Source organism: Salvelinus fontinalis, chromosome 24, assembly GCF_029448725.1.
Source record: "Salvelinus fontinalis isolate EN_2023a chromosome 24, ASM2944872v1, whole genome shotgun sequence".
Lineage (NCBI taxonomy): Eukaryota > Metazoa > Chordata > Actinopteri > Salmoniformes > Salmonidae > Salvelinus > Salvelinus fontinalis.
In genome coordinates, this window is record NC_074688.1 from 20,925,551 (window position 1) to 20,941,560 (window position 16,010).

At 45.0% G+C, this 16,010-nt stretch overlaps 1 protein-coding gene across 1 annotated transcript in view; it reads left to right on the top strand.

The window, feature by feature from the left end:
- Positions 1 to 15,409, top strand: part of LOC129822121 (CXADR-like membrane protein) — a 93,595-nt gene extending 78,186 nt beyond the window's left edge. Inside the window, exons 5-7 of the mRNA XM_055880084.1 lie at positions 7,313 to 7,435; positions 7,983 to 8,124; positions 8,963 to 15,409. Of these exons, the coding sequence (XP_055736059.1) occupies positions 7,313 to 7,435; positions 7,983 to 8,124; positions 8,963 to 9,311 (614 nt within the window). The 3' untranslated portion in view covers positions 9,312 to 15,409. The remainder of the gene's footprint in view (positions 1 to 7,312; positions 7,436 to 7,982; positions 8,125 to 8,962) is intronic.
- Positions 15,410 to 16,010: the final 601 nt, after the last annotated feature.

Sequence of the window (16,010 nt, forward strand, 5' to 3'; positions counted from 1 at the left end):
CGGTCATCAGCTATTCCTTTAGCTCGATAATCTACCGGCACTTTTGTGCAACGCGACTCGGACCGGAGCATTCCGGGACTTTTTTTTTCTCTCAGTTTCCCCGGATTCCAACCGCAGGCTCTGGACACTTGCACCTTGATTTCGCAGCTAGCTAGCTGCATACCGTGTGACTATTGGCTTACGTCGACCCCGGAGCAAACTCAAATCATGCTGGAGCTAGCCAGCTGAGGAGTTCCATCACCATCCGGACCCGTTTCTTTTGTTGCTGCTGCAGATACGGAACCCCACCGGGCCTTCACGACTGACTGCCGACGTTATCTGCCCGAGGGATTTATCCAACCGGCACCTCCGTCCCGACGTTACCTGAACGCTCATCTGAGGCCCGCTAATCGTTAGCTGTCTTATCGGCTGCTATCTGAACAAAACCCCACTACACGGAACCTACCGACGGAAACGCACGAGGTATCTACAAACTGACCTATGCTATCCTATCCTATGCTGCTACCGATAGCCATATACCCGGCCAGCTGTCTGGATCGCCACGACCCCAACCAACCTCTACTCACTGGACCCTTACTGATCACTCGATTAAGCATGCCTCTCCTTAATGTAAATATGCCTTGTCCATTGCTGTTCTGGTTAGTGTTTATTGGCTTATTTCACTGTAGAGATTCTAGCCCTGCTCCCTATACCATATCCAACCTCTCAGTTCCACCACCCACATATGCGATGACATCACCTGGTTTCAATGATGTTTCTAGAGACAAGATCTCTCTCATCATCACTCAATACCTAGGTTTACCTCCACTGTATTCACATCCTACCATACCTTTGTCTGTACATTATTCCTTTAAACTATTTTATCGCCCCCAGAAACTTCCTTTTACTCTCTGCTCTAGTAGCTCTAGGCGACCAATTCTCATAGCTTTTAGCCGTACCCTTATCCTACTTCTCCTCTGTTCCTCTGGTGATGTAGAGGTGAATCCAGGCCCTGCAGTACCTGGCTCCACTCCTATTCCCCAGGCGCTCTCTTTTGATGACTTCTGTAACCGTAATAGCCTTGGCTTCATGCATGTTAACATTAGAAGCCTCCTCCCTAAGTTTGTTTTGTTCACTGCTTTAGCACACTCTACCAACCCGGATGTTTTAGCCGTGTCTGAATCCTGGCTTAGAAAGACCACCAAAAATTCAGACATTTTTATCCCCAATTACAATATTTTCAGACAAGATAGAACGGCCAAAGGGGGCGGTGTTGCAATCTACTGCAAAGACTGCCTGCAGAGTTCTGTTATACTATCCAGGTCTGTTCCCAAACAATTTGAACTTCTACTTTTAAAAATCCACCTCTCTAAAAACAAGTCTCTCACCGTTGCCGCTTGCTATAGACCACCCTCTGCCCCCAGCTGTGCTCTGGACACTATATGTGAACTGATTGCCCCCCATCTATCTTCAGAGCTCGTGCTGCTAGGCGACCTAAATTTGAACATGCTCAACACCCCAGCCACCCTACAATCTAAGCTTGATGCCCTCAATCTCACACAAATTATCAATGAACCTACCAGGTACCACCCCAATTCCGTAAACACGGGTACCCTCATAGATATCATCCTAACAAACTTGCCCTCCAAATACACCTCTGCTGTTTTCAACCAAGATCTCAGCGATCACTGCCTCATTGCCAGCCTCCGTAATGGGTCAGCGGTCAAACGACCTCCACTCATCACTGTCAAACGCTCCCTGAAACACTTCAGCGAGCAGGCCTTCCTAATCGACCTGGCCGGGGTATCCTGGAAGGATATTGATCTCATCCCGTCAGTAGAGGATGCCTGGTCATTTTTTAAAAATGCCTTCCTCACCATCTTGAATAAGCATGCCCCATTCAAGAAATTTAGAACCAGGAACAGATATAGCCCTTGGTTCTCTCCTGACCTGACTGCCCTTAACCAACAGAAAAACATCCTATGGCGTTCTGCATTAGCATCGAACAGCCCCCGTGATATGCAACTTTTCAGGGAAGCCAGAAACCAATATACACAGGCAGTTAGAACAGCCAAGGCTAGCTTTTTCAAGCAGAAATTTGCTTCCTGCAACACAAATTCAAAAAAGTTCTGGGACACCGTAAAGTCCATGGAGAATAAGAACACCTCCTCCCAGCTTCCAACCGCTCTGAAGATAGGAAACACTGTCACCACCGACAAATCCACTATAATTGAGAATTTCAATAAGCATTTTTCTACGGCTGGCCATGCTTTCCACCTGGCTACCTCTACCCCGGACAACAGCACTGCCCTCCCCTCTGCTACTCGCCCAAGCCTTCCCCATTTCTCTTTCTCCCAAATACAGTCAGCTGATGTTCTTAATGAGCTGCAAAATCTGGACCCTTACAAATCAGCCGGGCTAGATAATCTGGACCCTTTCTTTCTAAAACTATCTGCTGAAATTGTTGCCACCCCTATTACTAGCCTCTTCAACCTCTCTTTCGTGTCGTCTGAGATCCCCAAAGATTGGAAAGCAGCTGCGGTTATCCCCCTCTTCAAAGGGGGACACACCCTTGACCCTAACTGCTACAGACCTATATCTATCCTACCCTGCCTTTCTAAGGTCTTCGAAAGCCAAGTCAACAAACAGACTACCGACCATTTCGAATCACACCACACCTTCTCCGCTATGCAATGTGGTTTCAGAGCTGGTCATGGGTGCACCTCAGCCACGCTCAAGGTCATAAACGATATCGTAACCGCCATCGATAGGAAACAATACTGTGCAGCCGTATTCATTGACCTGGCCAAGGCTTTTGACTCTGTCAATCACCACATCCTCATTGGCAGACTCGACAGCCTTGGTTTCTCTAATGATTGCCTCGCCTGGTTCACCAACTACTTCTCTGATAGAGTTCAGTGTGTCAAATCGGAGGGTCTGTTGTCCGGGCCTCTGGCAGTCTCTATGGGGGTGCCACAGGGTTCAATTCTTGGACCGACTCTCTTCTCTGTTTACATCAATGATGTCGCTCTTGCTGCTGGTGATTCTCTGATCCACCTCTACGCAGACGACACTATTCTGTATACTTCTGGCCCTTCTTTTGACACTGTTAACAACCCTCCAGGCGAGCTTCAATGCTATACAACTCTCCTTCCGTGGCCTCCAACTGCTCTTAAATACAAGTAAAACCAAATGCATGCTCTTCAACCGATCGCTGCCTGCTCCTGCCCGCCTGTCCAACATCACTACTTTGGACGGCTCTGACTTAGAATATGTGGACAACTACAAATACCTAGGTGTCTGGTTAGACTGTAAACTCTCCTTCCAGACCCACATCAAACATCTCCAATCCAAAGTCAAATCTAGAATTGGCTTCCTATTCCGCAACAAAGCATCCTTTACTCATGCTGCCAAAGATACCCTTGTAAAACTGACCATCCTACCAATCCTCGACTTCGGTGATGTCATTTACAAAATAGCCTCCAAAACCCTACTCAATAAATTGGATGCAGTCTATCACAGTGCCATCCGTTTTGTCACCAAAGCCCCATATACTACCCACCACTGCGACCTGTACACTCTCGTTGGCTGGCCCTCGCTTCATACTCGTCGCCAAACCCACTGGTTCCAGGTCATCTACAAGACCCTGCTAGGTAAAGTCCCCCCTTATCTCAGCTCGCTGGTCACCATAGCAGCACCTACCTGTAGCACGCGCTCCAGCAGGTATATCTCTCTAGTCACCCCCAAAACCAATTCTTCCTTTGGACGCCTCTCCTTACAGTTCTCTGCTGCCAATGACTGGAACGAACTACAAAAATCTCTGAAACTGGAAACACCTATCTCCCTCACTAGCTTCAAGCACCAGCTGTCAGAGCAGCTCATAGATTACTGCACCTGTACATAACCCATCTACAATTTAGCCCAAACAACTACCTCTTTACCTACTGTATTTATTTATTAATTTATTTTGCTCCTTTGCACCCCATTATTTCTGTCTATACTTTGCACTTTCTTCCAATGCAAACCAACCATTCCAGTGTTTTTTTAGTTTTTATTTTACTTGCTGTGTTGTACTCACTTCGCCTCCATGGCCTTTTTATATTTTTATTTATTTATACATATATCTGTTTGCCTTCACCTCCCTTATCTCACCTCACTTGCTCACATTGTATATAGACTTATTTTTTTTCCCACTGTATTATTGACTATATGTTTGTTTTTACTCCATGTGTAACTATGTGTTGTTGTATGTGTCGAACTGCTTTGCTTTATCTTGGCCAGGTCGCAATTGTAAATGAGAACGTGTTCTCAATTTGCCTACCTGGTTAAATAAAGGTTAAATAAAAAAAAAACAAAAAAAAAACAACAACACTCCTTCATTACATTTCATTTTTCCCACCTATTTTCCCCACTCAACTCGCATTAGCCATGGCATGTGCCAATGCCAAAAGCCTAGAAGTTAATGATCTCCATGAAACAACACCTGTACAGTCTAATTCGTTTTCAGTGGGCAATAAAACAAATCGGCATGGGCCATTTTTTATTGGTAGTGGTGAACGGTAATATTACGTGGCTGTTGTGAGGGGGATGACTAAACGACTCTTAACCCAGTAAAGCTCAATCGTTCTCTCAGACAAACTATTTCAACTCCCCCTAAATTCCCTCAGTGTCTACAGGCCCGCTCTTCAATCACCAGAGCCACTCTGAGTCTGAGATTACTCATTCTCTCAGAGGCCAAGATCAACATTTGCGAGTTCATCTCCTGCTCTGTCCCACAAAATGTGATACATCAGAGCTGACACACTATTACAGACAGGAATGGTTAGCCCAAAACAGACCTGGGTCAGATCTAACTAGGCTCAACACTGATCAATACAATTTCACCTCAATACAGCCTCACAATCATTTTCTTGCTGCTGGTCTGTACTAGATTATCATAGAATGGAGTGGATCAGAGCTAAGTAGACTTTGACATGAAGTGCAGTACATCACTGCAAGGATTTACTACATGCTGTTAATCAAATTACTCTTCAAGGTCATGCAAACTGTAGAAGTGCATGAAACCATTGTAATGTAAATACATGTACCACCTGCACCACAGACAAATCAAATGAAATTGTATTGGTCACATACACATGGTTAGCAGATGTTAATGTGAGTGTAGCGAAATACTTGTACTTCAGTTCCGACCGCGCAGTAATATCTAACAAGTAATCTAACAATTTCACAACAACTACCTTATATACACAAGTGTAAAGGAATGAATAAGAATATGTACATATAAATTATATGGATGAGTGATGGCCGTGCGGCATAGGCAAGATACAGTAGATGGTATAGAGTACAGTATATACATATTAGATGAGTAATGTAGGGTATGTAAACATTATATAAAATTGCATTGTTTAAAGTGACTAATACATTTATTACATCCAATTTTTTATTATTAAAGTGGCTAGAGATTGAGTCAGTATGTTGGCAGCAGCCACTTGTTAGAGATGGCTGTTTAACAGTCTGATGGCCTTGAGATAGAAACTGTTTTTCAGTCTCTCGGTCCCAGCTTTGATGCACCTGTACTGACCTCACCTTCTGGATGATAGCGGGGTGAACAGGCAGTGGCTCGGGTGGTTGTTGTCCTTGATGATCTTTTTGGCCATCCTGTGACACCGGATGGTGTAGGTGTTCTGGAGGGCAGGTAGTTTGCCTCCGGTGATGCGTTGTGCAGACCTCACTACCCTCTGGAGAGCCTTACGGTTGTGGGCGGAGCAGTTGCCGTACCAGGCGTGATATAGCCCGACAGGATGCTCTCGATTGTGCATCTGTAAAAGTTTGAGAGTGTTTTTGGTGACAAGCCAAATTTCTTCAGCCTCCTGAGGTTGAAGAGGCGCTGTTGCGCCTTCTTCACCACGCTGTCTGTGTGGGTGGACCATTTCAGTTTGTCCGTGATGTGTACGCCACTACTGTCCCGTCGATGTGGATAGGGGTGTGCTCCCTCTGCTGTTTCCTGAAGTCCACGATCATCTCCTTTGTTTTGTTGACGTTGAGTGTAAGGTTATTTTCCTGACACCACACTCCGAGGGCCATCACCTCCTCCCTGTAGGCCGTCTTGTCGTTGTTGGTAATCAAGCCTACCAAACTTGATGATTGAGTTGGAGGCGTGCATGGCCACGCAGTCATGGGTGAGCAGGGTGTATAGGAGAGGGCTGAGAACGCACCCTTGAAATGTTGTTTCCTGCCCTCACCACCTGGGGGCGGCCCGTCGGAAAGTCCAGGACCCAGTTGCACAGGGCGGGGTCAAGACCCAGGGTCTCGAGCTTAATGACGAGTTTGGAGGTACTATGGTGTTAAATGCTGAGCTGTCATCGATGAACAGCATTCTTACATAGGTATTCCTCTTGTCCATATGTGTTAGGGCAGTGTGCAGTGTGATTGCGATTGCGTCGTCTGTGGACCTATTGGGGCGGTAAGCAAATTGGAGTGGGTCTAGGGTGTCAAGTAGGGTGGAGGTGATATGATCCTTGACTAGTCTCTCAAAGCACTTCATGATGATGGAAGTGAGTGCTACGGGGCGATAGTCGTTTAGGTTAGTTACCTTAGCTTTCTTGGGAACTGGAACAATGGTGGCCCTCTTGAAGCATGTGGGGACAGCAGACTGGGATAGGAATTGATTGAATATGTCAGTAAACACACCAGCCAGCTGGTCTGCGCATGCTCTGAGGACGCGGCTAGGGTTGCCGTCTGGGCCGGCAGCCTTGCGAGGGTTAACACGTTTAAATGTTTTACTCACGTTGGCCGCGTTGAAGGAGAGCCTGCAGGTTTTGGTAGCGGGCCGTGGAAGTGGCACTGTATTGTCTCCAAAGCAAGCAAAGAAGTTGTTTAATTTGTCTGGGAGAAAGTCGTCGGTGTCCGCGACGGGGCTGGTTTTCTTTTTGTAATCCGTGATTGACTGTAGACCCTGCCACATACGTCTCATGTCTGAACTGTTGAATTGTGACTCTACTTTGTCTCTATACTGACGCTTAGCTTGTTTGATTGCATTGTGGAGGGAATAGCTACACTGTTTGTATTTGGTCATGTTTCCGGTCGCCTTGCCATGATTGAAAGCAGTGGTCCACGCTTTCAGTTTTGCGCGAGTGCTGCCATCAATCCACGGTTTCTGATTGGGGAAGGTTTTAATTGTCACCGTGGGTACAACATCACCGATGCACTTGCTAATAAACTCGCTCACTGAATCAGCATATACATAAATGTTGTTGTCTGAGGCTATCCGGTCCTCTCAGATTTCCCTGGTTGAGCAGGTTGTTAAATCACAGTCTATCTATCTCTCCTACAGATCTGAAGAATCCAGAGATCGTCACCCTGCGGAACCTGACGAAGGACAGTACAGGTTTCTACAAGTGCACCGCCAGCAATGACGTGGGCGAGGAGAACTGCATCATCGAGGTCACCATGCAGTGTGAGTAGCGAAAGCTGCTCTCCGGCTCCGCACCACACCGTGCTACGATGGTGATGAATGACTGTAGTTTCCAACAGCACCTGAAAATTGGTTTCCCCTCCCTCCACTCCCCTCTGCCTCAGTAAACCAACACTGGGGACGGTACCGTTTAAACATTGGCCATTGGTCATCAGCTTCACCCAAACAGCCATGTTTCAATGTCATGGTAATAGATTTCTAGAAAGGCACAGGAATTTTAGGGTCACAACAGGTCATTGCTGTTGGGGACATGATTCATAAGTTAACACAGCAACAGAAATGGTTTTGATACCATTTTGTTAGATTCATAGCTTTGTAGGGGACTGAACACATAATACACATAACACCAGCAAAATCTATGATCTACAAATTTACAGGATTTACCTATCGGGACTAAACCATTATTCTCAAAGGGATTGTTTGTGTGAAAAGCATCAATATTTGCATGTGTGCACAGTACGGTATGCAGGTGCATTTGTGGTGGTTTTTCTCTGCCCTTCTGATGTCACAGATGTGTGATGTTCCACAGATGTTCGAGGGATGGGCGTGCTGGCAGGTGCCGTGGTGGGCGTCTCCTTTGGTGTTCTCCTCATCATCCTAATCATCTGGCTCGTCTTCCGCAAGAAGGAGAAGAAGAAGTATGAGGAGGAGGAGACTCCCAACGAGATCAGGTCATTTATTTTTCTTCTTGTTCCTCTCTCTTCTTCTTCTTCTGTTCTTCTTTTGCTCTTTTTCTGTCTAACTAAAGTACTAAAGAAAAGCACCCACTTATGTGCATGTGTATGTACACATGCGTGTGTGTGTGTCTGTAATAAATCCCTCATTGTCAAGCGTAGTATTGATTGGTTTCTGAGAGACTTCTTTTCACACCTCTCTGCTCCTGTGCCCAGAGCTTCTCTCCTTTCCAGAGCAGGCCTTAGAAGGCGGCAGGGCCTAGGTGTGAATTGAGTCTGTGTTGATCTACAGTAAACTAGGGCCTCCCGGGCTGCTAATGGCATGGCTAGTTACAGCAGCAAAAAACAAATGTCACAGCTTGGAGGCTGTGTAGCTGCTTATTTGCCGGTGTTCAGATGAATAATGCAGCTTGGTTGGGGATGACTGTGTAGTAAATAATGCAGACTACGGGGAGGTGTTTCCTGTTTACATGCCATGTTTAGCCACTGAGCGGGCGGGAATGGATGGAGCTCGCAGGCTAGGTGATGTAGTTTTCTGGAGTGGGTTCGGTGACGGTGGTGCCAATGTAATGTGGTGGATTTAGACCCAGACGAATTAGACTATATTTATTTAGACACTGTGTCAGACCCAGATGATAATGCAGCAAGTGCAGTGGAGCATCACCAAACCCTTTTCCCTGATTGTATAAGACAGTTTTCTCCACTGGCTCTCCTCAGAAAGGCTGTAGAGTTTGTCTAAGTTTATGTTTGTCTTTGTCTTTGTGTGCATGCTTGAAGTGACGACTGGCCGAATCTAAGTAGCTCTTGTTTGTTTTTGCTGTGTGTCTCCATACAGGGAGGATGCAGAGGCTCCCAAGGCCAAGCTGGTGAAGCCCAACTCCCTGTCCTCATCCCGCTCTGGCAGCTCCCGCTCCGGGGCCTCCTCAACACAGTCCATGGTGCACAACACCGCCCCCCGCGGGCACCGCCCTCGCCTCCCAGCCATTGCTGCCCTTAAGGAGAACGGACAGCCCCCTGACTTCCCACAGTCCCCCCCAGCCTACACCACGGTGGTACCACCCAACAAGACCCCTGAGCCCCCCGGCACCCCCAAATACAACATCAACTCCAGGAACCAGATCTCTGGGCCCACTCCCCCAACTCTCATGGTCCCTGCCCAGACCAAGGCCTTTCAAACTGTGTAGGAAGTAGAAGAGAGTCCATCCTGGCTGTGTTGAAGTATAAGACCCACCCCCTCCCCCCACCCCTTCAAAGACACAAACTCTTCCGTTAAACAACAATTAAAATAATAAATAATAGTAATCCCAAAACTTTTAATGATTGCATAATTAAAAAGGGAAAATAAGAAATGCTTGCCCCCTACTGAATAAAAAACAACTAAACTAAACTAAAAACCCGAGACAGAACATTTCTGTTTATGTCTCTCGGCTAAAGAACTTATTTTTACACTTGTCTTTCAACTTTGAAGGCATGGAAAGCAGTGAGCGGGCACAGCGCTGTGTGCGATGAGGTGGAAGGAAACCCAGAGTGGAGCTTTTATTTATTTATCAAATCAAAAGGACGGGAGGAGTGCAGAGAAAAAGGAAGAAAGAAGGAATGGGATGAGAAAAGAGAGATCCAAAGTCAGAGCCAGGTGCCGACGGAGGGATGAGGGCATGAAATACTGAGAAAGAACAAGCCTCTTTATTTTGGCCTTGTGGTGTCTCTGACTCATCCAACCACACCGATCCAAGCAGGCAGACACATTGGAGCTTCCCGCTACCAACCACACACCCAAAAACACCACTGGCCCACTGACAGATAGCAGACTGTTTTCCCTGTGAGGAGAGAAACCGTTAGATCACCCCTCCAAACCACAGGCGGCTGGTGGCACCTTATTTGAGGAGGACGGGCTCATAGAAATAGCTGGAATGGAATAAATGGAATGGTATCGAACACATCGAACACATGGGGTATTTCTCAATTTGCATACAACCGTACTCTACACTCTCATGCTCCGAGTGATGTTCTCTCGAGTACGTTCTTGTGAGGACGAGAGTGTGCAGAACTCATAAAACATTTAATTTGAGAAGCACTCGCACTCCCCCTACTGTATTACCTCACACTGCATCTCCCCATTCACTGAACCTTTTCCAGCCAGGACAATGGCAACAATAGACGCAACAAGATATACATAAAACAAACGTTTTACCTAATAATTATCAACTAGATATATGTGAATCGTAGTACTCTAGTTAGCCACATAGTTTAACAGGCAAAAATGACGTAAAACTAATGTTATGCAAGGTAGATGTTCATTTGTCATGGGTAGCTAGCTACCTATTCTTCGTGGCTAGCTAGCCCTATTAAATTACAATGGATTTACCCATTCACTGAACCTTCTTCCAGCCAAGACAATGGCAATAGAGATTAAACAAGATATACACAAAGCAAACGTTTTACTTCATAACTATCAGCTAGCTATATGTGAATCGTAATAATGTAGCTAACCACATAGTTTAACAGGCAAAAATTACCTAAAGCTAATGTTATGCAAGGTAGATGGCAATTCTTTGTGGGTCGCTAGCTAACAATTCTTTGTGGCTATCTGGCTAGCTAACAGTTGCAGCTAACCAGTTTGCCCTATTGACTTATTATGGGCTTGCATTCTACGATACGTAGGCTGGTAAACATGCCAAAAATAACACAGCATGTATTTATTAACCTGTCAAAATACAATATTGTAGTCATGCAACATATGAGATGAGAATAGGCAACATTTCATTCTGAAGTCGGAGTGTATTTTCTCTCGATTCAGCTCAAATAATGGATTTCAAGAAATGTTGTGTCATTTTTTACGTGGTTGCGTCATATTTCTTTACATCATTTCTGTTGAAGCTTGCATCGATGCATGCTTCCAAATATGTACAAACTCATTCGAGAAGTGCCCTCTGTGCTCCATTTCGCATACTTTGATTTGGACTCTGACCCTCCCCTTCTCCAATTTGCGTGCTCGGAGCATGGTAGTATGTATTTTGAGAAACACCAATGCTTTCCATGTGTTTGATACTATTCAATTCACTCCATTCCAGCAATTATTAGGAGTCGTCTTCCCCTCAGCAGCCTCCTGTGCTGCAGACACTCAGTGATGCTTTACGGAATCTATGACGTCATCTAAGACACACCTCCTGTGCTGCAGACACACATGTTCCATGGTCCTGACCCCATTCAGAGAACAGCTCATCTGCTTTTCTCAACAGGAGAAACTTTAGCCACATTCATAGGATGTATCACTGACATGGTAGCCTGAGTTCTGCTGAAACTTGTATTTTTCTCCCCACATCCCCTCTCTTAGCTCTGTGGACATTCTACATCAGGGATGGGCAATTCTGGCCTCCCGAGTCTGTAGTTATGTCACACTTTCCCCCCCATCCCTAGCAAACACAGCTGATTAAACTAATTGCGTTCTAAACTGAAGATCATGATTAGTTGATTATTGGAGACAGGTGTGTTGGCTGGGGCTGGGGCAAAAGTGTGAGGACTGGAGTTATCATCCCATATAGTATGTAAACTCCTCCCCAAATTAACATATGGGTAAATTAGGTGTTAAAGTACAGTACATAGAGATACATGACTGAATATACTGGATAAGAATAACTTTAAGACAAGGGGGGTATAGTATCTCTTCTATTTCTATTTTACTCCCCCCACCCGGGCATGTCTGGACAGGTTGTGAAGGCTGACCCACAGTTTCAAATAAATCAATCAAATTGATTCATAAAGCCCTGCATACATCAGCTGATGTCACAAAGTGTTGTACAGAAACCCAGCCTAAAACCCCAAACAGCAAGCAATGCAGGTGTAGAAGCACGGTGGCTAGGAAAATCTCCCTAGAAAGGCCAGAACCTAGGAAGAAACCTAGAGAGGAACCAGGCTATGAGGAGTGGCCAATCCTCTTCTGGCTGTGCCGGGTGGAGATTATAACAGAACATGGCCAAGATGTTCAAATGTTCATAGATGACCAGCAGGGTCAAATAATAATAATCACAGTGGTTGTTGAGAGTGCAACAGGTCAGCACCTTAGGAGTAATTGTCAGTTGGCTTTTCATAGCCGATCATTCAGAGCATCTCTACCGCTCCTGCTGTCTCTAGAGAGTTGAGAACAGCAGGTCTGGGGCAGGTAGCACGTCCGGTGAACAGGTCAGGGTTCCATAGCCGCAGGCAGAACAGTTGAAACTGGAGCAGCAGCACGACCAGTTGGACTGGGGACAGGAGCAATGAGTCATCAGGCCAGGTAGTCCTGGGGCATGGTCCTAGGGCCCAGGTCCTCCGAGAAGAGAAAGAAAGAGAAAAAGAAAGAGAGAAAAAGAGAGAGAGAATTAGAGAGAGCATACTTAAATTCACACAGGACACCGGATAAGACAGGAGCAATACTCCAGATATAACAGCTAGCCCCCGACACATAAACTACTGCAGCATAAATACTGGAGGCTGAGACAGGAGGAGTCGGGAGACACTGTGGTCCCATCCGACGATACCCCCGGACAGGGCCAAACTGGCAGGATATAACCCCACCCACTTTGCCAAAGCACAGCCCCCACACCACTAGAGAGATATCTTCAACCACCAACGTACCATCTTGATCACGTTAGTGACTCAACCCACTCAAGTGATGCACCCCCCCCCCCCCCACCACCACCAATCCCCAGGATGGGTCATCGTTGCTTTTTTTTACTATTTTATTTACCTCCACTGTTTAGCAATGTTACTGAAACCAAAGCCTGTCAAAAATGCCATGAATGTGTGTTGAACAAAGATGGTCACTACGATTATTTGCTTTGCTTTGTAAGGTACTGAATGGAAGGAAGTCAAAGATCGGTACAGAGGCACACATTACCTTGAAGTTAATCCCCCAAATACTGTGGATGAGGGAATGGAGGAAGGAGTATGACTTTAGTGACTTGTATTGTACAGTGTGCATGGTTCCACCCATGGTAGGTACTCTCCTTGGGATCCACAACAACAGAGTGGCACTCAATTACTGTCTCATTTTGTTTATGGCTGCTCAGTACGTTGGCCAGGCTTTGGCATCAGCCATCCCCTTTGTTGTACAGCTGTCAGACCCAGTGTAGTTTGAATGAAAGTTTAGAAAAAAAGAACAAGTAGGCAATTTAGTGTGCCTTTGCAATCCCTATCCCCTTTGACGGTTTCTTTCTCTGTCCTTATCGTGAATGCACAAGTGGTTTGAGTTATCTGTGTTGATCCAGCTTTGGGAATCTACAGCCAAACTAGAGGGGCGTAAGCCAAACGTGTGATTATATGTAACCCAATCACAATGCAGAGAGTGTACATCTCCTTAACGAGACAACGATCTATGCCAATGGAGTAATGTACATTATGTAGTCATAGTGTTGTTTTATATTATACATACAAATAGATATACGCACATGATGTCATTTAATTTAATAGACAAGATGGTGGTGGTGTTGCTGGTGGTGTTAAAACGTCCAATGAGGAAAGAAATGCCTTTTCAAAGAGAACAAGATGGTTTGTATTGGGCCAGGGAAGCTGAAGTGTTTTAGTTCGATACAGGCCTTCAAGGCCACACCCACACATTCTCATGTTAGCCACTCATTCAAAGGAGAAGGAGAGGGGGACCAGCCAGGCATATCCTATCTGAATGGTTAAGGCATCAGTGCAGACACAGTGTTTATTTTAGTTTCTGTGACAGTATAGTATATGCCTATTATTGAATTAAATTCAGTTTCACAGGCAGCAATCTTGTTTTCGCTAGTGCTAGTGGTGTCTCGAGACAATGCCTGTCCATAATTCATACTCATCTAATCCTCTCGAAGCCGCTCGCATGCTATCTGTCTGGTAATGCTGTCTTTTAATATAGGCATGCACTGGTCTATTTATGTATTGACAGCTTCCCATCATACACACACACACCACATAGTACACAGTGAACCGAAAGCCGAAATAGTCAGACTTGTTATTTCTGTTCCTTTAGAATAAGTTTGATGGAGGGAATGTCGGGGGGCATTATGACTGACTGATGGTCCTGCCCATCAAAGGGAGCACAAAAATAACTATTGCATAGCCCAGGAGACAATACACACACACACAAGCACACACACACAAACCGTGCTATGTGTCTTAGCATTCTCAAAAACAGATGCTCTTAACACAGTTTTCAAGGGAACTTGAGAGAGTAGTGGGAGAGGAGGGGACGTATAACAAGATTAAAATCGAGCCAGAGCTCTAGGCTCCTCCATTTAAATTCCCTCCACTGCCTATAGGAGCAGCCCGGTGGAGGATAGGATACTTTGTCTTAAATTCCTCCGGCTTTTTGATTTGATTTCCAGCAACTGGAGGTCTCAGGTGGCAAATTCCCCAGTTTACGAGCCCTCGCGTTGCTTCTCTTCATCTGTGCCAGCTTTGTGGACTGTCAAACCTACTTCTCCAAATGAATCCTGATAGGCTTTTGTCTGAGCAGTCGGGAATTTAAACTAGGCTTTCTCTCCACCCCAGATTTGCAACACACTCAAAAATGGTTCTTAAAGTGGCACCACTAATGTTATCAGCATTCAAATGTAAGTGAAATGATTCATGATTCTGATTATCCTGCATTATATTATATGAATATGAATCTCATGTAGCCACCATGTTTGTGTTCTTTAACAGTTTTTGGGATAAGCAGTCCAGCATGACAGATTGAAGCTCAGACTGTGTTTGGCCAGCCTCTGGTACAGGAACATGATGCGTTGTGACATTCTGAAAGTGGAGGGGTGGAAGTCCATCTCAGAAAGGAGGAACGCTAAGGGTGCTGCATGTCAAAGGCCATCGAGCAGATGAGGGGAATGCTTTGCTTTGATGTAAACGTATACCTGTATTTGGCTAAAATCATGTTATTGTAAATATATATCACAGAAGGTTTTATGAAGCTTTATTTTGTTTTCTGTTTTGGTTCTTCTGAATCCATGTACTTTGCACTTTTGTGTGCTGTGCTCATCGTGGGTGAGGGTTGGGGGTTGGGGGGGTTTGGCTTTGTCTGTAACGACCTTGTCTGGATGTCAGACAGACAGCTCAGCACGGCATGATAAAAGGAAGTATAAACCTCTCTTTACTTTTCACTCATCTGTCATCTTCTTCACAGTCGCTTCTCTTTGTTTTTTTTAAAGCGGTACAGTTTGTTTGACAAAAACAATCCATGTAAATATCACAAGTAAAAAATGTATATTTTTACGACTTCTGAGTTATTACTATTTCCTTTGCAAATAAAATATACAATGACAAGTTATATGGCTTTTTTTGCTTCAATCAAGGCAAACGCTAGCAGTGAAACTGACATTTGATAGCAGCTGCCTCTCATGTGTGTGACATTGTAATGGTATTATACTGGTGACTCAAGGTGAGAGAGCTAGGGACCACCTTTCTCTGTGTTGCTAATAGGGCTCATGATCTCCAGTTTCCCAGTGACAGAATGGTCATCGACGGCAGTAGCAGAGGCTTCAGCCTAAGTGCTACTCTCCAGGCCCATGGATGTGACAGTTATGCCTATTGCAGGAAGATCAGAGATATATATTGACCTGTCAGCCTTTTATTGACTGACATTTATCATTTTCCCTCAGAAAATGTCTTCCTATGTTGATAATTTATTGAACTGCCAAAATAAAGTATACATGTCTAACGGATCCATAGATAAAGGGTGACTTTTCTATAATTTTCAAGGAACACAGGTATCATACAAAAATATGTCTGTTAACAAATCACGACAAACAGTGATTATGGAATATATTCCTCAAGTAAATGGTAAGAGATATAAAAGTGAATGTACTGTAGATATGAGAGCAATAAAATGGGTATTGATTTGGCTACATACCACATATTACACTGTGTTA